At 36.1% G+C, this 26,917-nt stretch overlaps 2 protein-coding genes and 1 non-coding gene across 7 annotated transcripts; 2 read left to right on the top strand and 1 right to left on the bottom strand.

Annotated features, from left to right (window-relative positions):
- Positions 1–5,278: 5,278 nt before the first annotated feature.
- Positions 5,279–5,350, bottom strand: trnag-ucc (transfer RNA glycine (anticodon UCC)). The gene has a single exon. It is a non-coding gene; the product is annotated as a tRNA-Gly (tRNA).
- Positions 5,351–5,444: 94 nt separating this feature from the next.
- ilkap (integrin-linked kinase-associated serine/threonine phosphatase) lies at positions 5,445–10,047 on the top strand. Of its 5 annotated transcripts, none has more exons than XM_065280377.2 (10): positions 5,445–5,847; positions 6,236–6,373; positions 6,485–6,602; positions 8,335–8,441; positions 8,517–8,610; positions 8,691–8,778; positions 8,970–9,103; positions 9,180–9,299; positions 9,396–9,477; positions 9,642–10,047. In XM_065280377.2, the coding sequence occupies exons 1-10, from the start codon at positions 5,805–5,807 to the stop codon at positions 9,780–9,782; spliced, it is 1,065 nt and encodes a 354-aa protein (XP_065136449.1). In that variant the 5' UTR covers positions 5,445–5,804; the 3' UTR covers positions 9,783–10,047. The 5 variants fall into 5 exon arrangements, with proteins under 5 accessions (XP_065136449.1, XP_065136448.1, XP_065136450.1 ...); XM_065280376.2 differs by having other exon boundaries at positions 6,482–6,602; XM_065280378.2 differs by having other exon boundaries at positions 5,446–5,847; positions 6,236–6,359.
- A 1,036-nt stretch (positions 10,048–11,083) lies between these two features.
- LOC135770673 (arf-GAP with coiled-coil, ANK repeat and PH domain-containing protein 2) lies at positions 11,084–26,316 on the top strand. The gene is made up of 22 exons (XM_065280362.1): positions 11,084–11,500; positions 12,443–12,500; positions 15,199–15,318; positions 15,402–15,455; positions 15,727–15,785; positions 15,853–16,036; positions 16,639–16,683; positions 16,765–16,860; positions 17,463–17,537; positions 18,195–18,298; positions 19,530–19,581; positions 19,770–19,870; positions 20,258–20,369; positions 20,459–20,637; positions 20,902–20,971; positions 21,075–21,166; positions 23,972–24,051; positions 24,167–24,321; positions 24,401–24,510; positions 24,601–24,711; positions 24,792–24,853; positions 25,052–26,316. Exons 1-22 carry the CDS (start codon positions 11,442–11,444, stop codon positions 25,186–25,188), a joined length of 2,115 nt encoding a protein of 704 aa, XP_065136434.1. The 5' UTR covers positions 11,084–11,441; the 3' UTR covers positions 25,189–26,316.
- Positions 26,317–26,917: the final 601 nt, after the last annotated feature.

Genomic DNA, 26,917 nt, shown 5'->3' with positions numbered 1-26,917 from the left:
ACTAAATTAAGTAGTTTAATCCATTTGTATTCTAGTTTTTTGCAATTCCCAAACAATAAAGCAGGTCATACCAGTGACTTAAACTAAAAGCTTCATGTGAAATCATGAGATAAATAATGAAGATTTCTGATAACTGAAAAGAGACAGTGGACTTACCATGGACTTCGCTTCATAGATCTCCAGGAAATTGAATGAAGGAAGTCAAGTGATGTCGTCGTTGTTAATTTTATTTAAAAATAAGAGCTTTTTTGTTAAACGGTAACACCAGTGACACAACTCCAGGGGACCACTACTTTCATTATATATTATATTTATATAGCATTTTGTTTTTTAATGTAATTTAAATCATATATTTGATAGTTGTATTGTAAGTAGAAGAAAACACTGTTTTTGATCTCAAAATTAAGCATTTTCCCTCTGTACATGACTGTGGGGAGGAGCACTTCTGTTGTCCTTGGATTTCTAATTAATTAATAAAAATCAAATATTGCTACATTGATGGCTCAAGAAGGTGTAATTGTTCAAATATCATATTGTTTCATTTTAAAATATATAAAAAAAATGTAACCCTAAAGTGTGTTTCAAGTGGAATATTTCTGTAAAGGCTAGGGACAGAAAATTGACATTTCCGTAGAATGACCCAATTACAGAATAGTTACTCTTGATTTATTTTCATTAGGTATTTATAATATATCACAACACAAATACTGCATAAAAATACAAATGAAACCTGTGTTAAAATAGATGAAAATAATGTTAGCGTTATATAAATTTCAATCTGACTTACATTATAGGGAATGTGGAGTTGACGTCACGCCGTGTGGCATTATGAGTAATCCGCCATATTTGCAGGATCGCCTCCTATCCCGCTGTATTTGAGTTGAGTGTGTTGGAGGTTGTTTTTGTATTTTCTGTCGAGATTTTAATAAACTTGGATATGTTTGGTCAGTACTGCTCGATCAAGAACTGCCACAGCAGGTCACACGATCGTTCAGGGAGGAAACTGAACAACGGAATACGTTTTTTCAGCTTTTATTTGGGGGAAGCCGGTGGAGGAGCTGACGAAAAGACGCCGGATCGCGTGGTTTGCCTGCCGCAATCAGGAGAAAAAACTTTTACTTTTCAAAAAAATCCCTGTATCAGCTGTAGAGTGTGTTTGCTGCATTTTCAGTCATTCAGTAATTTGTGATTAATAAAAGCAGAACCACTTAAATTGTCTTGTTTTTATGCTAACACTGTCAAACTAACTTGTAAATGTAAATTATGTAACGTTATTCAGTCATTTCTGATCAACATAACCACAAGAGTTATAAAAATAAATCTTTAGACAATTTTGACGATTATAACAAATATTTTTTATTAAATGCAACTGCTCAAACCCACTGCTTGTGACTCTTTGAAATAACATAACGTTAGCTAAATATTTAGCATTTTGTTTGTTTTAATAACTTGGCCAAGAACAGAAGAGCCATCTTATATACGTGTGTTGATTCATTGCACAGAATAAAACGGATATTTTTTTATAGATTCATTAAGATACGTATACATTGTAAGTAAATGGCATATTTCTTTTAGCTGGTTTGCCAACCGTCATAAAACTCCGAAAGAAGAATGTCATCTTACTATGAGCTTGAAGGGATTTATAGCTCTTAAACTCCTGCAAAGTGTATGCACTCAATCCAAAAACAAGGTAATAATAACAGATATGTGAGCGGAGGTAGTGCGTCTGGATCCGTAATCCAGTCATGGGCTGCTAAATCACATGGATCTGTTGTTTATTTGTCCAAATAAAGTTTTTTGGCAGTAGCACTTAACGTTTCTCCCGATAGGGTCCCTTCTCTTTTTCTTTCAAACTCCTAAATTTCTTCGGTTCTTCTTCAAGTTTACCTAGTTTTAGCTTAACACACCCACAATTAAATGGCATAGCGGTCGGCGGTGCCTCTAAACATGGCGCCCACGTCCCATAATGCAACACTGCGGTGACGTACATTAACAATCCCTATAGAGTGCCGAAGTCATGACGTCACTTTGTAGGCCAACCCGGAAGTTAGCGGCGCATGGGTTCCCTCTATCGAAAAGCCATTCATTTTTCCCATAGACTTTTGGAAAATCGCAAAAAATAAGATCTGTGTTCAACAAAGAGTTATGAACCTTACACGTTTTGTCTATCAAGATAATCTTTATAAGTTAAACGAAAATGTATACATTTTGAAGCCTAAATAAAGCCGTCAGATATAAAATGCTAACGGTATGCTATAAACGGACTACAGCGCACCGGTCGCGGATCAACGTCATCATCAAGCTTCCTCAAACTTTATTTAAAAAACACGCTCGCTCATTATGATCTGCGCTGTTTATGGACACTTATCCACTTTTTCATGAGAAATATTGCCCATTCGTTATTTCCAAAAATGTAAGAAATATTGTTTACACGTGCCTCTTTGAGATTTTTTGTTAATGTTTTATTTATTTATTAGTTTATTATTTCGTTAGTTTATATAAACCTTAATATTATTTTCTTTGTGATTAAGGTTATGATGCATGATCATTGTGCCCCAAATATACTTTAAAAGATTATCTTTCACTGTATTATGTTTGATTGTATGTTTGCATACCATTTCTTCGCCAGAAAAAAAAACATCTCAGAAGCCCTAGCTATTGCCGTATCAATTTCCAATCTTATGTACTTTTTCTTACTTAGACGATAGAAAACCATAGATCGAGGAGAGAGAACCACTATAAATCTGGACATAACAGTGCAGCTTAGATGCTGGTTTACTTACCGGTATTGTAAGGGCCAGCATGAGGGACAAGGTTTATCAAGTCTCATTAAGTAAAACTATGGAGAGATAGAGGAGTTAAATAAAGTGTTCTATTTATAACACAGTTAAATTCCAAACATTTCATATAATAGTTATATATAATTATATATGTTGAATTTAAAGAGAATTGTCCAATAGCATCAATGCTTAAATACAATATATTATAATTAAACCATACATGTTCCCTAAATAAACCATATATACTAATTTTGTTCACATTTTCTATATATTTTTACCTGGTAATCCACAAGCCCCAATGTGAGAGCCTGTGTAGTAAATTTTATCTCACATTACTGTGAGCTGACTGGTGTATAGTTACAATAGTTTAACATTTAATTTTGGTATTTGTTAGACTTACAGTGCATTCAAGCTATAGATATCAGCTATAGCTATAGATATCAGCGTGTTCTCTGGGAATTAAACAAAAGTTAACAAAATGCTCCAATCACGGATCCACAGAAACATTGCAGCAAGTTTTGTAGTAAACATCTTTATTTTCATAAAATAAGTAAACTGAAAACAAACTATATACTATATAATTCACATGACAAGTCTCTACAGGGAAAGAAGGTATTTTTGCAACACAATGTGAATGCCTACATGGAAAATGCAAGTGCAAGTGTGTATAGTTGTGGCGAATTTTAATCAAGGTCCTCAAGGATGATTTCTTTGGGTCTCCTCCATCCAGCAAAGTACGTAATGGAATCCTCAAAATGAGCAACATATTCACACACAGCACTGAAAGTATCCCTATCTGGCAATTCTGTCTCCATTCGAATCACACTTTCACTCATCTGAAAGGCTGAATACCTGTCATGACAGTTACTCGTTTGCCTTTGGAGTTAGTCTTTGAGAAGCTGAATCTCTGTTATGGAATGCTCTAACTCAATCTCAAGCTGGATTCTTCTTCTTCATCCAGACTGCAGCTCTTCTTTAGTTGTGCTTTTATTTGGTTGTTCCTCAGAATTGATAGTGAGGGTTTGATCAGCCGGAGATGGTTCATCATCTTTGTCAGCCATAAATTGTAGCCATTTCCTCCTCTTTATAAATGGGTGGTGGAACATTTTTAGGCACATCAGCACTATCCTGTCTCAGGGAGTATGAATGATCTTCCAAAATTTGTCCAGTGGGAACATCATTTGTGGATATAAACAAAACGGGGACATTTTATCCCCTGCAGGAAAATGACAGCTGCAGATGCGAGAATGGACACTGGGCATCCGGTCAGCTCGTCTAAGGATAAATTCAAAATAAGCAGTGTTAGTTTTATGGAAGTAACACCTTTACAAATTAAAATTACAAAAATCACACTTTACTACTAAAATAACAAAGATTAATATCATTGTTATCTAATGCCTAACTAGTGCTGTTTACAAATAACTACAATCATTATTATTAGTGGGTAAAGCAAAGTTGAAAAAAAGTCAATAAACCAGGTATTATTTTGAATATTTTAATTAAACACATTTCTCGAAGTAACGTTAGCCTTTAATAATATTTTATTTTAAGAGAAAGACACACACAGGTAAGTTATTTTAGCTGTTGATTTTGTAATGAAAAACGTTTATTCTTGCTAACTTAGCCTTTTTAATTCCATCTGACCGTCAAAGTATCATATCATTCGCGTGTTGAGCAATATGCACCATTAAAGTTTGGTCGTGCATGGCCACATTAAGGCAGTAAATACGGTGTTCACATGGAAATCATCGTTGTGTTAGCTTACCTTACGGCACAAACAGTCTCCGCTGGGGAACATCGGACGGTAAACGAGCATCTTTCATCGACGACTTGTGGTTGCATCTCCGGACAAAACAAAACATGTCAAACTACAGTCTCTCCACAGTACAACAATATTTGGAAAAACTACAATTTGAAAAGACTAAATATATAACGTTATGTATATTAACTGAAAGGTAAACTTCTGAGAACGTGAGGCTGAAAGGCTAGTGACAGATTTCCTGTCATGATGACGTCTAAACTCCCCGCCAAGGATGTAGTCCCTATTAGCAACTTGTTAGCAACCACCGTTTTTAAGGCACAATAAAGTTTAAAAAAATCACAAGCAGATTATAACTGGTGTATTTTATGTCATAGAACAAAACGTGAAAATATTTAGAGGTTTTGTTAACCACAGACCTTATTTCAGGCGATTTAGCAAAAACCCATTCAAAAAACCCATAGACTTCAGGGCGAGGGAACCCGTAGTGCTAAAATGCTAACTCACTTCCGCGTTTTAGCCTACAAAGTGACGCCATTACTTCGGCACTCTATAGTAGGTTAGAATTTGAATACTGAATAGAAATTGATTACATATGTTATTATGATATGTAATTTGGACCTTTGAAGCACCTTTATAAGATTTATAAGGTGAAATTACGAACGTACACACATATGTGCTTTGTATGTAAAGAAATTTTTTATATTTTTATCATAAAAGTAATATTGTAAAACTTGTCTGCGTTGGCCGGGAATCGAACCCGGGTCAACTGCTTGGAAGGCAGCTATGCTCACCACTATACCACCAACGCCTGACGATATATCGCCGCACAAACTGTAAATTCATTAACCTAGAAGCTAGAAAAAAATAAAATAAATTATTATATTTTTTTCTAAGTATTTATTATAGTTCTTTTGAACACTAGAACGAAACAAACACATGAATAAACACATATTATGATCAAAACTGTCTGTTTGTATCAAATTATGTTAATTTTCTCCTCAGAACTCATACGCTTATCATTAGCCTGTTAGCAGCTAAACACAAAACAGCGCGTCGGTTCTGTCGTCTGATCAATTCATCAGATTTATTCTCAAAAATCTTCTGAAACATCTGATGTTGTCTGATTTTGTTACTGTATATATGTTAATATAGCGTGTATCTGCTGCGGTAGATCAGACATTAAGTGTGAATTCAATTCAATTGTGTGTTAGCTGAAGCTAAAGCTAAGCACGTCAGACATCAGTTCGGCAGCTTCTCAAAAAATGGATCTATTTGACGATCTACCAGAACCTACAAACGATCCAGGTGTGTTCATTTATTCATTCATTATAGAAGAAATATAATAATATAATATCCATCATGTTTGAGTTATTACTGTTAAATACGTTTTTAGATGATATAAAGTGCAAGCTAAACGGCTCACACAAACTAATATAAACAAATGTGAAATTGTATCTAATTAAACCACTTAAACATGAATTTAATGTGCACATATAAGTTTGTGTATATATGTTTTGGAATTGTATTATTGATAGGCCTACACACGTGTGTTTATATGTGTATTCTGTGATGTAATGTTGTCTGGTTATGTAGCACACTAGGTTATGAATTCGTGTAGCCTAGTTGGCATTACTGTCTTTTCTTTGGACTTTAAAATGATGTAGTTTAAAGGGGTGTGTGTTGTGGATTCCAGGTCCAGTTAAACCTAAAGCGTTAGAGGAGAGCCTGGAGCAGAATGGAGATCGAGGAGAGAAGAGGAAAAGAGATCAAGGGAGCTCAGAGGAGACGCAGGTGGAAGAACAAAATCAGGAGACAAAGAAAGTTTGTAAAGGTTTTCAGCTTTCCACACACATTGTGTTACTGATGTAGGGTGCATGTGTGCATGCATGTGTGCTGTGAAGGTGAGATGTTTGATGTTCATGGTGTCTTTGTGTCGCAGCAGATCTTGTAAAGCTGATGGGGTTTGTTGCAGCGAGACGTGGAGAGAGAGAGGAGATGCAGGACGCACACATGATCCTACCAGACATGACAACAAGTGTCACGAATCTCCCCTCACAAGTGTAAGTGTTTGATGGGATGAGTATCTTCTGTTTTCAGACATGTTTCCCAAACACTACCACCATCTGCCTTTAGTGTATACTTTAGTACACAGTACACTGACATTTCATTTTCAAGCGCAGTGTGTCTAAAACATGTATTTGTGAAACAAAAGGTGTCAGAAAAGCCTTATTGTCTACACAAATCCAAGGCTGTATAGATATATAGTAAATATGTTGCTGTGAAGGTCATCGCACCACTGATCTACTGGCTGTCCTTCAACGTGACGCCCAACCGATGCGCGACCAACGGCCACCGGCTGAACCAATTTAATCCGCTTACACGCTTCCTATCCCTACCGTGTCTATATATTATAAATATAAATATTAATTTCTCCCTAGGGTTTTTTGTCCTTCTAGGAGTTTTTCCCACCGGGTTTTCTCCTAGGGGGTTATTTAGTCCCAGGGAGAGTCAGCCAACTTTGGCTTAACTTAGCACTTTACTGTATACGTTACATTATTAATATGCTCCCTTACACGGTTTTTTATCCTTAGCCGCTATATTCTACTTCTTATACTATGTATTGATTTTCAATGTTCTCCTCTACATCTACTCATGTAAAGCTGCTTTGCAACAATTAACAATTGTGAAAAGCGCTATATAAATAAAATTGAATTGAATTGAATTGAATATATTCATCTGTTAATAGGCTTGATATACAGTATCTAATACATTTAGTGCAAATCTATTCTTATGCTGCATACACACCAAACACAAACTATTGCATTCCTGGCTCTAGATTACTCACAGGATTAAACTTTGTGTCATGCAATTTTTTTACTTGAGTTGAATATTTTCAACTTGCACAAAGACACGTGTTTTCGCGGCAATCGCACCGCACAATTTGCATCGGCCTTTTTGCATTATTGACGCATTCACGTGGAAATTCGCATCATGGGAGGGCCTTCCATAGGCTTCTTTGACTCTGCTTGCTTCCTGTAATCACGTCACTACTAGAACAAGCTCCTGATTGGTTAACGCGTCGCGTTTTTCCGCTAAAGTAAAATTTTTTAACTAACACATTTCTGGCGGCAACGCTCAATTCGCGCCATTTCCGCAAACTAGACGCGTGAAGGCGGAATCGCGTCTACGTGCCGCGTTAAACGCATTATTCGCGCCATGAGACCTCCAGATGCGCGTCAACACGTCTTTACGTTGACATTGAAATCACTCGCGCTTGACGCCTCTACCGCGACTGGTCTGAATGCAGCATTAAGGAATAGATTTTTTTTGCAGCCACTACAGACATGTGATCCAGTTCAAATATGACCTTATTAGGATTGTCTACTATTTAAGGCCTGTTCTGGTAAAGTTAGTTTTATGTGATTGCACTTTTATTTTCAGTTATTTTTAAGACACTTTATTGTGTTTATTTCTTATAAAGAATTTTCAGTTTTTGAAAGATATATTCATAAAATTATTACTTTTAATTGTGTGTTATGTGTGTATTAATATTTACTGCCAGGTAAACCTTGCAGAAGATTTAAATAATCACAACAATGTGTTAAATTTATTTCATGAACAAACAAAAAATGTATGAGAATTAAATGTTAAAGCAATAAAACAGACAATTAATCATTATAATTGCCACAATTTATTAGACAATAAACCAACAGCCAAATTTCATAATCGTGACAGCCCTACGCCCCATTACTCCACATTCCCCGATTCCAGTAATGTGTTTGTGTTTTGTAGCTCTCGGCTTGCGTACTTCGCTGTGTTTGATGGTCACGGTGGAGCTCGGGCATCTCAATTTGCTGCAGAAAATCTTCATCACACACTGGCCAGCAAATTTCCCAAAGGTAAAAGGTCTACAGCCTCGTCACATTTCAGCTCTGAAAATGAGTCGTTTACCCACAATGCATCTTGACTTTCAGGTGACGTTGAGAATTTGGAGAAGCTGGTGAAGAAGTGTTTGCTGGACTCCTTTCGTCAAACGGATGAAGATTTCCTGAAGAAAGCATCCAGCCAGTGAGTTATACTTTAATTCGTGCTGCTGTATGTGACATGAAGCGCCTCGGAGCAAAATCATATCACGTGTGTGTTTGCAGGAAACCTGCGTGGAAGGACGGCTCCACAGCTACATGTATGTTGGTGGTTGATGATGTTCTTTATGTAGCAAACCTGGGAGACAGTAGAGTATGTATGAGCACTAAAGCTAACATTTGATCATTTAATATTAGCATATAAGCTAAATCACTCCTGTTGATGTTATTGATGTACACAGTCCTGAATCTTTATAATAGTACTTTATATTCTGCATATACGCAAAATATAATTGCAATTTTATTGTAAGAATAAATACAACTAATGGTGTGTGTCTTTGTTAGGCTGTGATGTGTCGTGTGGAGCAGGCAGAGGATTCTGGGAAGAGGAAATGTGTGACTCTGGCTCTCAGTAAAGAGCACAACCCCACCATATATGAGGAGCGCATGAGGATTCAAAGAGCGGGTGGCACAGTCAGGTGTGTTTGTGTGTACGTGTAAACACATGAGGAGTGTTTGTGATCATGGGTCGTATAAGTGTATGTGTGTTCACAGGGACGGACGAGTGCTTGGTGTACTGGAGGTCTCTCGATCTATTGGTGATGGTCAGTATAAAAGGTGTGGGGTGATTTCCACTCCTGACTTACGACGCTGTCAACTTAGTCGAAATGACAAGTAAGTTTCTCACACACAAGTTCAGTCTCTTTCAAATTGTGTCTATGTGACCCCTGTGAGAGTGTTTATGAATTGTTTTTGTGTGTGTTTGTTCAGATTTGTTCTCTTGGCATGTGATGGGCTTTTTAAGGTCTTTTCTGCGGAGGAGGCCATTCAGTTTGTGCTTAACATTATAGAGGTACATACATTAACACACTTACTGCTTTTTTACTCAAATGGAGCTGGAGATGTTTTATTATTGACACTTGAACAGCAACTTAACTTATTACATGACTTCTAGGAGGTCTGGAGAGATCCAGGTTGTGTGTCGCCCCTTACAAACAAACTGTTTTTATCTTTTAGAACGAGACGGTGGAGATTAAAGAGGGTCAGACCGAACAAGCGGCGCGATTTGAGGGTGCATGCCAGCGATTGGCTAGTGAAGCAGTGAGGCGGGGCTCTGCAGACAACGTCACTGTTATTCTCGTTTCCTTTGAGTTCTGAAGTTGTGCACACACATTTACACAACATGCAAATACACAAACATACTTTATTTCAGCCCCTTTTCTGTATGCACACTGATTTACATGAATGCATGAATTCAGAGATTGAAATAATATTGATGATGAAGTGGTTTACTGTGGAGATGTTTGAATCTCAACTTGAATTTTTTTTCAAAGCAGGACTTTTGAAAAACACTGTGTCAGGTTTCAGTTTTTGTGCTTTTTGGCATCAAAACATCATAATAAACTTTTATACTGTCTCACAATTATTGTTGTCTCTGACTTTATGAATGTGCTGGTTTCGTAGAGAAAATATTACATAGGTAGCATCACAAAAAGGTATTGGCCTTGATACCACATTTTCTAAAGTACTCGTACTCGTTAAAAGTCCCCCGATACCAGGGTTCGATACCACGGTCTGAGAAATGTCTATGTTTGAGTGGCGTGTAAGGGGTTAATGCCTCTTGTGTTGTCCAAAGAGGCAGAGTTTACAACAAACTGGAAAACTAGTCCCTTGTTTTTTTGTTAAATTATATGACTAAAGCTGTTACCTGTAAATTTTAATCATGTTTTTTATTAAGTACTCAGTATCGGTATTGGCAAGTAATCGTACTCGTATTCCAAAAAAGTGGTATCGCTGCATCCCTAATATATACAAAATGGCCAAAAAAAAAAATTATATATATATATATATATATATATATATATATATATATATATATATATATATAGGCAAATTTTCCCCATCCCATATGGCACATATTTTTTTAAATATATTATATATATCTTTAAATTTTAAAAAATAAAGATATATATAATATATTTTAAAAAAATATGTGCCATATGGGATGGGGAAAATTTGACTAGGACAGTGGTTCCCAAACTGAGGGCCATGGCACGATGGGGGGTCCCTGAGATGGTGCCAGGGGGGCCACAGTTAATGACATTTTATAAAATAAATTAATTTATCATAAATTCGGTGTAATTAAACCTCAGAAAAATAAGGCTACCAACCAACAGCACTCACTACATTGTATACTTTAATATGTTTAATTAATTAAAATTTTAAGTTTTTAAATGTTTTATTTCATACATTTTCTTTGGGGGGCCATGAAGGAATGCACCATACACCAAAAAACACTGGACAAGGACTAATTCTCTTAACAACAGAAGGTAATGTTTTAAAAACTGTAGTTTGTTGTTTGTTTAGCAATATGCGTAGGATTTGTATTATATTTTATTTTCACGCTTTTACTTTATTTTCTGACTTTTATTTTGAAAGTTACTGACTGGATATCCGCTATCGCTTGACTGTGGCACCGGAAAAGCGGCTCGTAGCAATATGAAGAAACACCTACGCAGCTGTCAACACAATTTTTAGTTCAGACTGACGCAGCTTTAGTATTTTAATGCAATGACTGAATGACATGCATCTGTGTCACTGCATGCTGCACGAGTGATGCGTTTCGCCGCAGGTTTTGTGTTTATTTTAACGGAAATATGGGAATATGAGACGGGAATATGAGATAACGGTTCACACCGATGCATCTAGGTGTGTTTTTGCATCATCAGGCCACATTCATAATTTATTCATGTCAGCTCTGCAAGTCTTGTAGTTCATGACAACGAGTTTGTAAATAATACGTTTTAAGGATTAAGTATGAGCATGAACACTTTTCTGGACTTTGAGGACTGCATCAGAGACTCACCTGCATTCAGGTATTCACATCTCATCTTCACTCACTGTCTTATGTGCAGCAATACTGAAAACAAATAATTGTATATGTTTATGGAGGAGCTGTAGTTAGTTGACATGTCAAGCAGTGACAAAGTCATGCATGACAAAATGATTATATAGATAGACCATATGTTTTTTTTAATTTGCTTAATATTTTATATGTCTGTTATAATATTAGAATTTACACACGTGGACCTGCTGAGAAATTAATACTATTTCTTGATATCGATAATACTGATCATGTCAAAGATTGAGATCAGTTGTCAGATTTGTCACACCTCAGAACTACATAAGACCTGATTTTGAAATTGTCCAGTTTTATAAATCAGGATACACACTTTCAACAGTATCACTGTGCAGCACCCTTAGCAATGTAAACATATGTGAAACGTTCTTACTGTTCACAGTGTTGATGCATATTTTTTGCTTTAATATTTGTATTGTTCAACCATTTATATAGCAATAAGGTACTCGAGGCTGTGCTGCATAATGAATAAATCACAGCTGAAGGGGTTGCATTGACCCCACTTGCCATTTAATTGTGACTTATTCCACAGCACATCCTGTATCACAGTGGTTCTCAAGCTGGGGTCCGGGGCCCCCAGGGGGGCCGCGAGATGGTGCCAGGGGGGCCCCAGTTTTATGACATTTTATAAAATACATTTATTTATCATTAATTCTGTGTAATTAAACCTAAAAAGAAATAAGGCTACTAAGCAACAGCACTTTATTGTATAACTTAATATGTTTTGTTTAATTAGAATGTTAAATTTTAGAACAGTTTTTTGTCATAAATTTTCTTTGGGGGGGCCGCGAAGGAATGCACTGTACACAAGGGGGGCCGCACGCAGAAAAAGTTTGAGAACCACTGCTGTATCATTCTTTTTGTGTGTGTGTGTGTGTGTGTGTGTGTGTGTGTGCAGGCAGTCTCTGGATCGGTGTGAAAGTGATGTTGCAGAATTAGAGAGTCGTGTGGAGAAGGTAAGATGCTACACATTTTTGAAAGTGGAAATATTTTTTTTTTCGGAGCTTGGTTTTAAAGGCACAATATGTAAGATTTTTGCAATAAAATATCCAAAAACTACTAGCACAGTGTTAGATATTTTGTTTATAGACCTTTTGCGAGTCGACGTCACAGTTATGTCACGCGCGCATGTGGTGGCAGAAAAACAGTGGAAATGAATGAGACACGAGTGAAACGAACAATATAACTCACTAGAAAATGTTTTGTTGTGCTGTTGAGTGTCAGAATAGGAATGCCAAAATAGATGACCTTCATTTTTATAGTATATCGTCGTCGAAGACACCATTTGAAGATAAACGTAGGTGTTTATGGTTGCAATAAAAGCCCTCAACCGGTCAGACTGGAGTGATGAAATCATCTGAAAATCTTTTAATTATTTGAATAGAAAATAATTAGAGAAGATATCCGGTGTTCTGTCGAAGTCTGATCCCTCTATGTGTTTCTTATAGCGTTTTCATCACGTTACGTTTATAATTTATTTAGAAAGATTAAAGATTTTAATTAGTTCATAATATCAATAATATTACCATTTATTAAAGTTTTCTTATTTTTTTTCATTTTCTATTACTTCTTTTTACCATATATCTTGGCCTATGTCTTCTTCCTGTTTGTTCTAAATTATGATGTTTACTAATAAATATATAAACATAGCACACACACACACACACACACACACACGATGTAAAGTGTTAATAATATATAAACAGGCCTATACAAATTAATTTGTATGTAAACATAATAGTTTTAGATCAAACACGTAGGATAAAAATATAAGGAAGAAATTGAAAACAGGAAATGATTAAATGTTTAATAAATGATATTATACAGAATACATGATAGTATTGCTCTTATAAGTATTTCAGAGATTCATACTGTAAAAATAATTGATTTACCAATAAAGAACAATACATATACATTACATACATGCAAGCATATCAGTGGCCAAGCCATTAAAACTTTTAATTTATTAAAAAAATAAACGTAACTTGGTGAAAACGTTATAAGAAACATTACACTTTAGAGAAATATAGGGGAAACAGACTTCTACAGAACACCGGATCCTTAAAAATCACAGTTTAATGCTAAAACACTTCACACAGCTATTGAGAAGCATTCACGTTCTGCCACCAGTTGGGCTCCGCCCACAAAAAACGTCATCTCTGTTTGCAAACACGCAAAAGGTCTATAATTTTACATAACATTATCCCAAATGATTTTAACATTTTTTTAACAATATTTCAAACCAGAGAATTAACTTTTTAAAAAGCATTATATCCATGTTCATAGGGTCGCTTGTCAATGCGTCATGTCCGGGTAATCCACTGTTTCGATATGATCTTTAGCTTCAAACATTTGGTCTTTTAAGTACCGTATTTTTTGGCCTATAAGCCGCATTTTTTTCATAACTTGGCTGGTGCTACGTCTTATAGTCAGGTGCGCCTTGTAAGTCAGTATGAACAAATTTTGGCATTTATGAGGCAAGAGACAACATTACCGTCAACAGCCGCGAGAGTCCCCCATATGCTACTTCTGTATTTATGTAATTCAATGGATTCTGTTATGTGGAATGACGAGTCTGCAAACTTCACGCTAGTTGGCTTGTTCTTTTAATTTAGCCTATTTAACCTTTCAGGTAAGTTCTCTATGCTATGGTTTATCGTTTAAATAACTGATAATATTACTTTAACATACAGACATCTATTCAGCCTGCTGTTCTGTCTGCTATTGTTTAGTTGAATAACTTGCCTTTCCAGATTAAATGTCTGTTCTTCGCTTGGATTTTGTGAAATAATTTTCTAAATAAACGTGACGTATAGTCCACTGCGAGTCTGCGACTTATATATGTTATTTTGTCTTAATGACGCATATTTGGATGATGCAGCTTATACTCGGGTGTGGCTTATAGACCAAAAAAGTACACTAGAGAGAAAGGTCACGCAGTGAGATACTGGTTTTGTATTGGTCATAACGCTCCACGTGATACGAATTCAGAGGTCAGAGTTCACCAGACTTGAACTTTGCTACACAGCGACCTGCGAAATATCGTTGCATAAACCAGCATTTTCGGTCTGACACATTCTCATGCATATGAATGGAAGTCAAAGGAACGAAAGTCTAGTGTGACGAAATTATTAAAAAACTTTATTTTATTATGTCATCCATGATTTGTGAGTCCTGTTCGATCGATTCCTATCAACAGTGAAGGTGAATAATACAACTTTTATTGTTTCACTCTCTTTAAAAGCGTCAACAAGCTACGCTGTTGTTGTGTGGGGACCTCTAGTGGTGAAAGTTACATATTGTGCCTTTAATTAGTGATCTTTTTGCACTGGGGAGGACTGCTTTAAGTCATCATGACACGGAAGTAGCGTCTCCGTTTTATTGTATATCCAAGTGAAATGGCTTCTGAGAAATTAAGTAGGACGGACTTGATTTTGCTCATGGAGAACTGATTGGATTGAAGTTTGGTCATGTTGCTATTTGATAATTGCTACGATGTTTTTCGTGCCCCGCATGCAGTAAGCACATTCATTTTTTGTAAAAAAAAAAAAACACAATATTCCATGAAGTTTTTTTTAATTTATGCCGACTTTAAAGTTGAAAAGATCAACTAAATTCTGATTTCTTATGATAAGCCTTTTTCTCGGTCTTCAGGTGATGAAGTTGTGCAGTCAGATGGTGGAGGCAGGACAGAGCTACAACTCCTGTAATCAACATTTCCTCTCGGCATTGGCTGAATTCACAACGTATCATAAGAACGACAACGTTATTCTGGTAAACACATGTTTGGATCTAAGGATCAGACTTTTTGACCTGATTCGCATACTGACGCACATTTGTCATGTTTGTGTCTGTAGAACTGTCTGCGTCAGTTTAACCAAGGCCTACAGGAAATGATTCAGTTTCAGACGGTGAGATTGTGTCTTACTCGGTTTATTAAATTGATCGAAATCTTAACTCTTAGTGCATGAGACAAGTTTGCAGATATTGTAGCACAACAATATACACACAGTTGTGCACCAGTCGACTTTTTATACAACTGCATGTCAAATGAATAAGTAAATATTGATTTGAGTTGAAATTATTTAATTGTGCAAAAAGAAAGAACATGGAATTGAGTACAAAATAAATGTATAAATAAATGCTTTATTCATTTAAAATAATGTGTATATTTCCATGTAGATGCTGTTTGATCAAACCCAGAGAGCCATTACACAGCAGCTCACAAATCTGCTCTCACAGTACGTAACATAACACATTCTTGTACTCATGTCACAGTTATCAATGTTAACGCTTTGTCTCTGTCAGATTTCTACCGCAGATTCGCGACACACGCCGTGAGTTTGTCCGGATCGGAGACGATCTCGAGGCCGCGGTTGTGAAAAACGCTCAGGTTAGCAGACACAAACCTGCAGACGCTGAGAGAGCGACTCACCTGCTGCTCGCAACCAGAAAATGTTACCAACACTTTGCCCTGGACTACTGCCTACAGGTGACTGCACATCTGGATCTTAACATTTTCTTGTTTATATTTACTACAGACGTATAACAGCATGTATTCTCTCTTCTGTAGCATTCTGTTACAAAGTTAGTCAATTTTTTTTTGCATCAGCAACATTTGTTATTTAAAGTCATTGAGCATCTCATGACTGATTTGAATCTGCTGTCGGACCCCAGGCACTTTTACGTTCGAAAAATCAATAAATATCCAGTTTCCATCATATAAAACTTTATATAAACATTCAGCATTTGTGAAAGTGTGAGTTTTTTCTGTGTTACTTCTGTCATGATGACAGAAATGTCAGGACAGAATCTGATTGGCTGGTTTGTTTTGTTTGTTTTGACTCAAGAGGTGAAGGATCCGGTTTCTGCTGTGTTTTGTGTACTCTGGACTAACTTTATAAAACCCTGATTGTAAATACAGCATAAATACAACTGGAGATGTTGTTAAAACTGTATATTTTGGTTTTATTCTGATCATAATGTGATGCTAACAATAAACCTTATGAAACCTTTCAATAAATATTTTACATGTTGAATCCAAACATTCATTACTATCTTAATATTAATTACATTCTCAATCTTTCTCTACAGCTAAATAACTTTAAAGTCCAACAAAAGCTGGATGTTCTCAACTCGGTGAGATGCTTTTCTTGTCCTTTGACGTATCGGTCAGATAAATGTGTATTGCTAAAGAAATTGTGTTTTTTTTTCTCGTAGGTCTTCTCTTATTTTCACGCTCAGTACACGTTTTTCCACCAGGGATTTGACCTGCTGAAGGATCTCGAGCCGACCATGAAGACTATGGCCTCACAGGTTATACAAAAAAAAAACACATACGTCAGATATTTATATGTACACACGCTGTATTTACATTGTACATGCACAGTGAATTCCCTTAAATACAAACATATAACTCGACAAATTGTGTATTAGTTAGTGTAAGACACTTATATATAGTTAGGGTTGCAAAGCTTGGAAATTTTGGAAATATTCCAAATTGGACATTTAAGGATTTAAAGGCTGGGTGCATGATCTCTGAAAGCCAATGTTTACATTTGAAATCACCTAGACGAACACACCCCTACTCCATTAGTATCTGGAACTTCTTTTGATAGACCCACCCCACACATACGCAAACCAGGCAGTGATGTAGGTTAGTAGACACGCCCCTTACTGCTGCATGGCTACAAGTGTGTTTTGGTACTCGGCCCGAAGTGTTTTCCAAAAATCATGCACCCCGCCTGTAAAGACTGTATCACATACAAACATTAGCTTCCTCGACATCTGATTCATCTTCATATGTGTGCCACAATTCCTATTCATTCTTGTGAAATTTTCATGAAAAATTTTCAAAATTCCCAGAAAATTCCAGTTCATGAGTATTGAAGTTGTTTGTAAATATTATGTGTGAAAAGCTTTCTCAGCTGTCGACCGACTGCACTTCCAAGAGGAAAGATCTGGAAAACACACACCTGCTCGTTCAACAGAGGGTGAGATATTAACACTAGTTATGAATCTTTAAAGTTGGTTTGAAATCAAAATATTTATTTATCAGTTATACTACACATGTATGATGCTGTCCCTCATAAAGACCTCACTACTGAAATACATATACTGCCATAACTCCCTGTTTAAACTGGAAACGCATAAACAACAGAGTAAAAATGTCTTTATAAAAATGTTTCAAGAGACCCTTTACTCTTTTCCTGCTTTTGAGTAATTTCGTCAGTTATGAGAAAACCCATCCCTGCCAATGATTAGTTTTTACGGCAATCCATATTTCTGCTGTTATCCACTAGATGGCGCTCTTACCCAACTTATAAAACACTGAAGCATCCGCTGATCCAAAAACAGTAAAAACTCCATGTATGTCATTGTTCTAAATCTGATCTCTAACAAAAGTCATTTACAAAAATTCAATTATCTCAGCTTTTTGCTCAAAATTGGGTATTTTTGAAAAACCAACCAGCAAAAATGCTGGTGCTGGCTGGCAACTTTTTTTTAAGTGCTGGCAGAGAAAGATGTTTGTGTCTCAGTCTGTGTATTCATAGTCAGTTCTAATGGATAGTAAATAATTGTTTATCTATAATTCTGGAATTATCCGGAGATAACAGGCGCTCTGATGATGTATTGATTATCTTTCTCAGGATGCGTCTGGAGAGGCGGTTATTGTGTGTAATCCGTCCGATGGAGGAACAATTCAAGGTTACTTGTTCAAACGCTCACGCAAGAAAAACAAGACCTGGAAAAGGTAAGAGAGATGAGATGTTTACCTAGACAGCATTTAAATTTGTCATGAATAATTATTGCCTTATTTTCTCCGTCATGAAGTATATCCAAGTAAAATGGCTCCTACAATGTGTCCCTAATCCACAAAACCAGTATAAGTAACATTCAACTAAATTTGTATCAAATGCCAGAAATATGTTTTATGGGTCAAAGTTATAGATTTTTCTTTTATGCCAAAAATCAAAAATTATGTTCTATGTAGATATTTTCTTAATTTGTTACTGTATATTTAGCCAAACTTTATATTTGTGAGTGGATACAGTTGCTAATGACTTCATTTGGACAATTTTGAAGGTGATTTTCTCAATATTTAGATTTTTTGCACCACCAGATTCAGTGACATGTGTTGTCTTTTCTTCCGAGGAGGCAGGAATTCAAAATATTTGTGGCTCCCCGGAAGACAAGTCACTTCACGCCACTGCTCAGATTGCATATTTTCAAATAGTTGTATCCCGACCAAATATTGTCATATCCTAAAAAAAAAAACATACATCAATGACAAGCTTATTTATTCCGCTTTCAGATGATGTATAAATCTGTGGTTTTGTGGTCCAGGTCAAAAATGGGAAAAAAGTAGGGCCAGAGCTGATTTTATTCATCGAGAACTGATTGGATCGTTGGAAGTTGTGCCATGTTGCTACTTGCTAATCGAAACAAGTCTCCAATAGCCCCTGCCCTCACGCCATTATTCATGACAGGAAATAGTGCGGTTGTTTCGAGGAGTCAAGGAGATAAGCATTTTTGGTTAAAGATGAATAAATAAAACATAATGGGGCGTTCCTAGACTAAAATAAATGTAAGACCTGTCCAAACTAAAAACAACTTGCATTGACATATTTTAAAATATATCAGTGCCATTTGTTTTGCTTCAAAAAGCACACAAGTACTGTTTTTATCAAAGCATGTTTGTTATATTTTTTATTAAACTAAGACGTAGTCCTGGCTTAAGCTAATCCCTGTCCAGGAAATTATCCAAATGAAGCTCACAGATAAATTATTTATAAAAAATACCACAATATTCCATAAAACAATTTTAGTTTTTAATGTCAGTTTCATCATAAAAAAAAACTCGGAAGTCATGGTGCTGATGCAGGGCTTGTTCCTGATGAGATGTTTTGGTTTGGTCAGATGCTTTTGTGTATAAAGAGAGTCCTTCATTGTGATATTTCATTTATTTATTCTCTCTGTTTCAGATGTTGGTTTTCTACAGAAAATAATAAATTAATCTACACAAAATCACACAAGGTCAGTAGTATTGAATGACTGTATTCATGTTTATCAGCTGGTTCATATTGTGACTGTGTGTGTGCTTGCGTGTGCGCGTATGTGTGCGTTTGTGTGCGTGTTTGTGTGTGCATGTTTGTGTCTGCGTGTAACTGTGTGTGTATGTGTGACTCTGCATTCGACTGTGTGCGCGTGTGTGTGTGTTTTAGGAGCAGCCTGTGGTTCTGTTTGATGACCTTCGTCTGTGTGCGGTGAAATCTCAGGATGCCATTGATCGGCGTTTCTGCTTTGAGCTGCTGTCTGTGCAAAAGTAAGATAATTAAATAAAAAGTAAGAATTAAATAATAAGAATAAAAATGATGAAAAGTAAACACACGCACACAAATATGAACTAAATTCAGATTTATTTATATAGTGCTTTATTACAATGAATATAATACATTAATGCAAATTTTATTGCCCTCATAAAATGATTGTAATCTACTAAAATGGTAACTTAAGTGTAACATACATGCAGAATTTGCAGTAATACCATGAAATCTTTCTAAGCATTACATAATGAAAAAAGTGGATTAAAAAATGTGGGTAGGGTAGTTGAATCATAAATAGACACGCCTATTAAACACACATCTTATTTTTCTAGAAAAGATGGCCAATGTTGCACATTTTTATAATGCATCTGTGTGTTTGTGTGTAGGTGTTGTGCACTACAGGCAGATACTGAGGAGCTGAAGCTGGCGTGGATAAACGCTGTAAAGGGTTGTATAGGCATGGCGTACCGCCATCAAGTAACGAATCAAAACACTCAGGTACACACACACTTCAAGACAAGTGCTGCTCTGATCTGTTTTTACTTTGCTTGCTTTGAATGATATTTGCATGTTGTGTGTGTTTTAAGGTGAAGGAAAACTCCACCCCTGTCCTCATCCCAGATCCACCCTCTCACCCCCCTGCTCTGTGCATGGCACTCCAAGGAAAAGGTAACCAGCGCTGTTGTGACTGTGGGGAGGCGGAGCCTCGCTGGGCCAGCGTTAATCTGGGCATCACCATGTGTATCGAGTGCTCGGGCATCCACAGGTAATGTCCGATCGACATTAAACTAGACACTGCTTGGTTTAAATGTCACCTTAAAGTTTCTACTTATAAATTGTATTTGTGAGATTTAAATAATGTGGTGTAGTGATGTGCTTTAGTGTGTGATCGATGCTGCATTACAACATCATGTACTGCAACAGACTCGTACTGTTTCGTTAATAATAATACCCAAAGTCAGTTACTTTTGGTGGAAAATGTAAGCAGAGGAATTTTTCCTATATTTACCCTTGTTTGTTTGTTTGTCAGGAGTCTTGGGGTTCATCTGTCCAAAGTTCGATCTCTGACGCTTGATTCATGGGAGCCAGAACAGCTCAAGGTCAGACATTAATGGCTTGATTTCATGTTTATAACCGTACTTTTCCAAAATCACTGATATTAGTTTTTAGGGTTTATCTGCATCTTTACTTCTACCCCCACAGCTGCAATGCATTCTGGGTAATGATGTCATTAATAGCATTTATGAGTGTAATCCAGCGGATGGACTACAAAAGCCAAGGCCTGTCAGTTCACGGTACGAATGTTATCTCAAACAAATAAATACAGAATAATATGTTGCTTGTTCATTTCAGTAGCTATGTTTACATGCACAAAATTTTGTCAATCCGAATGAATTGAATCAGATTGCAGGTTACAACAGTATACTTTACATGCACCCTAATCATTGCAATCTGATTGAAATGTTCGTTTACATGTACATTCTATATAATCCGAACCAAATGTCTGCGTAAACAGGGTTGCCAAAACTACTTTTTCAAACCAGACCAATGGACTTTTAAAAATAGCCCAAAAGCATCCCAATGACTATTTACAACCCAAATACCAGGAACTAAAATGAACCTACAGGCAAAAATGTAATCGCTGTAACAGTTTAAAAATAGCCTAAATCTGAAGTATGAAAAAAGCATAGGACTTGGCAACGCAGCACACAGCCTCTCTCCTCGCTTTATTTCTAAATAAATGTACAAAGTTGAGTTGGAGAAAGTTGTTCTTATTTATTTTCCCACCAGCATTTTTTTTTTTAAGTTGCCAGCCAGCTCTGAGTAAATTTTGAGCAAAAAGCTGAGATAATTGCGTTTTTGTAAATAACTTTTGATAGAGATCAGATTCAGAGCGATGATCAAAACATACACAGCGTTTGAACTGTTTGAGTGCGGGGTTGCTTCAGGGTTGTATAAGATGGGTAAGAGCACCATCTGGTGAATAATAGCAGAAATACAGATTGCCAGAAAAACTCATCATTGGCACTGAAGCGTTTTTTCTTAATTGATGAGTTAAAGCAACACTATGTAGTTTCCATGTAAAAATGACTTACAGCTCCACCATGTGGTTGAAAAGCGCAACAGTGCCTGGTATCAGACACTCTTCTGCAGGCAGGGGGAGGGGCGGGGCTGTGTGCTGTACCCGCCACTTTCAGAGTGTGCTTGTAGCAGCTAGGAGGCTGCTCAGGTTGCAGCAACTGTACAATTTGTCCAGTTTAAAGTTGTTTTATCACTGAAATAATTTTAGAGACATTATTTAAAAGTAAAAAAAACTACATAGTGTTGTTTTAAATGGCGGGAATGGCGGGAAAAGAGTTAAGAAGTTTTTGCATATAGGCCAAGAAAACACTTTTTGAAAGGCATGACGCTATTTTATTGCTTTATGTAATGTTATGAAAGACATGAACGCTGCAGAATGTAAAGCACTTGACCCCATTTTTGTGATGAGAATCATATGATAAATAAATAAGAGATAAACATAATTCGTGAACTTTAAAGGTGCATTGTGTAATTTTTAGAAGGATCTCTAAACAGAAATGCAAAATAATGTACAAAACTATATTATCAGTGGTGTATAAAGACCTTTCATGATGAACCGTTATGTGTTTAATAGATGTTTTTATCTACATATACCGAGGGTCCCCTTACATGGAAGTCGCCATTTTGTGCCGCCATGTTTCTACAGAAGCCATTAATGGACAAACTTTTTTTACTAAGTTGTCTCTATTAGGGATGGGCATTCGATTAAATTTTTTTAGTCGATTGTCAGGAGAATTATCGATCGACTATCGATTAATCATTAATATTTTTATAATAAAAAATAATTATTTAACTTTTATAATTCAAAAATGTTGAATAAAAATAAAGCATGTTTTCCTCCATGAGACCTTTATTACAAGATCAACTTGTGGAAGACAGTTAAACTAAATTTAGTTAGACAAACGGAATATATATGATCTTGAATATTCGGTGCTCTAAAGCAGCGGAACCTGCAGCTGCGAGCCGCATTCTTAAACAGAGACCTCATTTGTTCCAAAAAATCATGACCTCTTCATAATTATTCTTTTGAAATCAAAACAGAAGGTCACAGATAACGGAGTACGGTGTCAAATATTGCACCCTGGTGGTAAAATGTTGAATTGCTGCCACACAGTAAAATTTATTTAATTGCTTCAAGACACATGCTACGCTAGGCAACGCAACCTGCATTAGATAAAAAAGTATTCGATTAATCAATAACAAATTAACTTCATCGACGAAATTCTTAACGATCAATTATCGATCGTCGATTAATCATGCCCATCCCTAGTCTCTATATGATTAAAAAACGAGGAATAAGCAGGAGACTGAGCTGTTGGTTACAATTCACCAGCACTTCACCACTAGATGCCGCTAAAATTTACACACTGCACCTTTAATCAATACGATCGATGTCGATTGTATGCAAATCTTAAGGAAAGGGGTGGTGTACTCCAATCTCTGATCCGATCATCAGGAGAAAAGTATGCATGTAAACACATGAATCATAGTATGCAAAAATACCTTGTGCACATGTGCAGAAAAATTATGCTTAAAGGTGCAGTGTAAATTTTAGCGCCATCTAGTGGTGAAGTGCTGGTGAATTGCAAACAACGGCTCAGTCCACTGCTTATCCCTCATTTTTTTTATCACATACAGAAGCTACAGTAGCCGCCACCGGACAAACATGTCATCGGAGACAACTTAGAAAAAAAAGTTTGTCCATTAATGACTTCTGTAGAAACATGGCGGTACAAAATGGTGACTTCCATGTAAGGGGACCCTCGGTATATGTAGATAAAAATCTCATTTTAAGGTATTAAACACATAACGGTTCATTATGAAAGGTCTTTATACACCACTGATAATATATTATTTTGCATTTCTGTCAAGAGATCCTTCTAAAAATTACACACTGCACCTTTAAGGTATTAACATGAAGGCTTTTCAATCCGTTTGAGCCATCAATACGATCACAAACAGATTATGTGGTTGCATGTAAATGTACCTAGCATATAAGTGGTTGTCTTGTCTCTCAGGCAGGATAAGGAGCAATGGATCAGATTAAAGTATGTGGAGAAGAGATTTGTGAAACGTCAGTTTGATCTTTCTGATGCTGGTAAAGTTTTTTTATGACATTGTTGTATCACTTTTGTATGTTTTATCTGTGACAGAGATCATATTCTGATTATATGTAATTATACGTGTACTGGCTCTGTGTGTTGTTTCCATAGAAACAGCAAAGCTACAGGCCGGAGAGAGGCTGTACCAGGCATCACTAAGCGGGGATCTTGTTGCTATGGCAACAGCACTAGCCGAGGGTGCGGAAGTGAACTGGAGCAACCCGGAGCAAGAGGGACGAACAGCTCTGATTGGTTCAGCCATCGGGGTGAGCGACAATGACTTATATTTGATATGTAAATGACCTTTGATATGATTGGTGTTTTACTGTTATGCATGTTTTGCAGGGATCTCTTTTGGCGTGTGAGTTTTTGTTGCAGAACGGCGCCAATGTGAACCTCAGAGATCAGCATGGACAGGGCGCTTTACATGCCGCTGCGACCAGCGGACACACAGGGTATAAAACATCTCTGACATTCATTGTAGTGAAACCACATTTAACCACGAATAGCAGGATTTGATATTGTTTTGTGATTGGTTGATTCAGACAGGTGTGTCTGCTGCTCAAGCGAGGAGCCAATCAGTATGCAGCTGACGAAAAGGGAAATGATCCGCTCAGTATCGCTATAGAAACGGCACACGCTGACATTGTCACATTGTAAGTAGCAGTCAGTGCATTTTGTGTATTTCTATGCATGTATGTGGGGTTAAGAGGATAATTCACAGTGTATGTTTCAGGTTAAGAATGGCTCGTATGAATGAGGAAATGAGAGATTCAGAGGGATTCTTCGGTTCTGTGGGTAAGATTTATTCATCTGAGAGGAGAAATTATCTGTGTATTCAGATAATTCACTGTTCTCTGTTATTATATTATTTTAATAATTTGAGAGAGAGAGAGATTTGCATCCACAAGATTTTTCCATCCCAAAACTTTTTGCACACCTGTGTTTTCAAATGGTTTGTTGGAATGTAAGATGTTTTCAATGGTGTTCCCTCAGGAGATGATGAAACATTCCAGGATATTTTCAGAGACTTCAGTAACATGGCGTCACATGACCCTGAGAAACTCTCTCGCCGTCAGTTCATGCGCGGCACTGAGGACGAAGAGTTAAATGAGCAAAAAGATGAAGGATAGGAGAACTAGTTAAAGAACATCACAGGTCATATGTCCTCTGAGGTCGCATGTCTGCTGAGGTCAGAGGTCACGCTGCTGCACTGTGTACCGTGGGAGTAATGCAGGGATAAAAAGGGAAACTTTAATGTTACAATTATTTATATCTTAAAGAGAAGCTGGATTTAACCACTGAGTGTGTTAACAGTACACGTAATGAACACTCAGTATTGACAGTTATTTGAATGAGTGTTATCTGGTCCAGATCATTACAAACATGTTTATTCTAAACTGTACTAAATGCTTTTTCACATTTTATGAATTGATTTTATATTGCATTGCAGTAAAATCTCAGTTCTTACTTCAGTAATACACTGAACCTTTGCTGTCACACTGTTAAACATTTATGAATATTGTATATATTACACTACGAGTCAGAGGTTTGGGCACCCTTAAATTTGTTTTTTTTATGGTCCTAAGTACTTATAAAATTTTATAAGTTATATAAGACATTTTGAATAATGTCTGTACAACGCTAAAGCTTAAATGTAAAATATATGTATTGATCAAGTGAAGGTGAAGCAGACAGCGCGTGTCCAGCATACATGGGAAAACATCCCAGGTTTCAGTTTATGAAGTGGGTCGAGTGAATACTTAGAAAAAGCAGAGCTGGCGTCTGTTAAGACACAGGTTGGCTAATCTAAACAAGCTTATTTATAACATGTTTGTTTATTTTATATGTATGACCCAGGTTAAAGTCTCATAATCTAATAATGAGATTAGGAGCATCAAATTCTAATGCATAATTCTGCATTTATTTTAATCTTTGACATGATCTAACTTGGTCAATAGTAAAAGATATCAAGGTTATATTTTCACATAATGTTTATTACATTACGTAGGGTGTTTTTATGTAGAAAACAGTAAATTATGAAACATTACTGAGTCACATATTAAATGCATTTTAAGTTTGATAACTTTATGATTGTTTTAATAGGTGAATAAAAGTGACTAGGAGTGCTCAAACTCTTGACTGGTGGTGTATATACATACTAAATTAAATATACATTCTACCCAACGTCTTAATATCAGTTATAATGTCTTAAATGGTTGTGTCTTAAGCTAATAAATAAAATACAAGCTATTGAACTATACTGTGTTCTGTCTGTTCATAAAACAAAGATTACAAATATCCCAAATCATGTGACCAACACAATCTTATTCAGATAGAAATCTGATAAATTGCCATATACTTTATAAACGTGTGAGGTTTAAATATATTTCAGTGTGGGAGAATATGCAAAAGATTTTATGACAATCATGACTTAACTGTACGATAAATTTGTTTTTCTATGACATAGTTATAGACATAGTTATCTATAGTTTATTTTTATAGGGCTGTCAAAGATAAATTGCTACAAAATAAAGGTTTGTTTTTGCATACTGTAGGTCTGTGCATTGTGTGTAATTTTGTATAGATAAATGCACACGCATGTACGTATTTAAGAAACATTTAGTGTGTGTGTGTGTGTGTATTATATTTAATATATTAAATTAAAATATACATAAATATTTTTAACTTAAAATTAATACATGTATGTGTGTATTTATATATACATAATAATTACACACACACAAATATTATGCAACCACAAACTTTTATTTTGACAGCCCTATCTTTTGAAAATTATATATTTATTATTATTTTTAGTTTATATTTTAATTGGCAATGAGTACACTGGACATACACAAC

Source organism: Paramisgurnus dabryanus, chromosome 8 (genome assembly GCF_030506205.2).
Source record: "Paramisgurnus dabryanus chromosome 8, PD_genome_1.1, whole genome shotgun sequence".
NCBI lineage: Eukaryota > Metazoa > Chordata > Actinopteri > Cypriniformes > Cobitidae > Paramisgurnus > Paramisgurnus dabryanus.
This window is presented reverse-complemented; position numbering and strand designations above follow the sequence as displayed.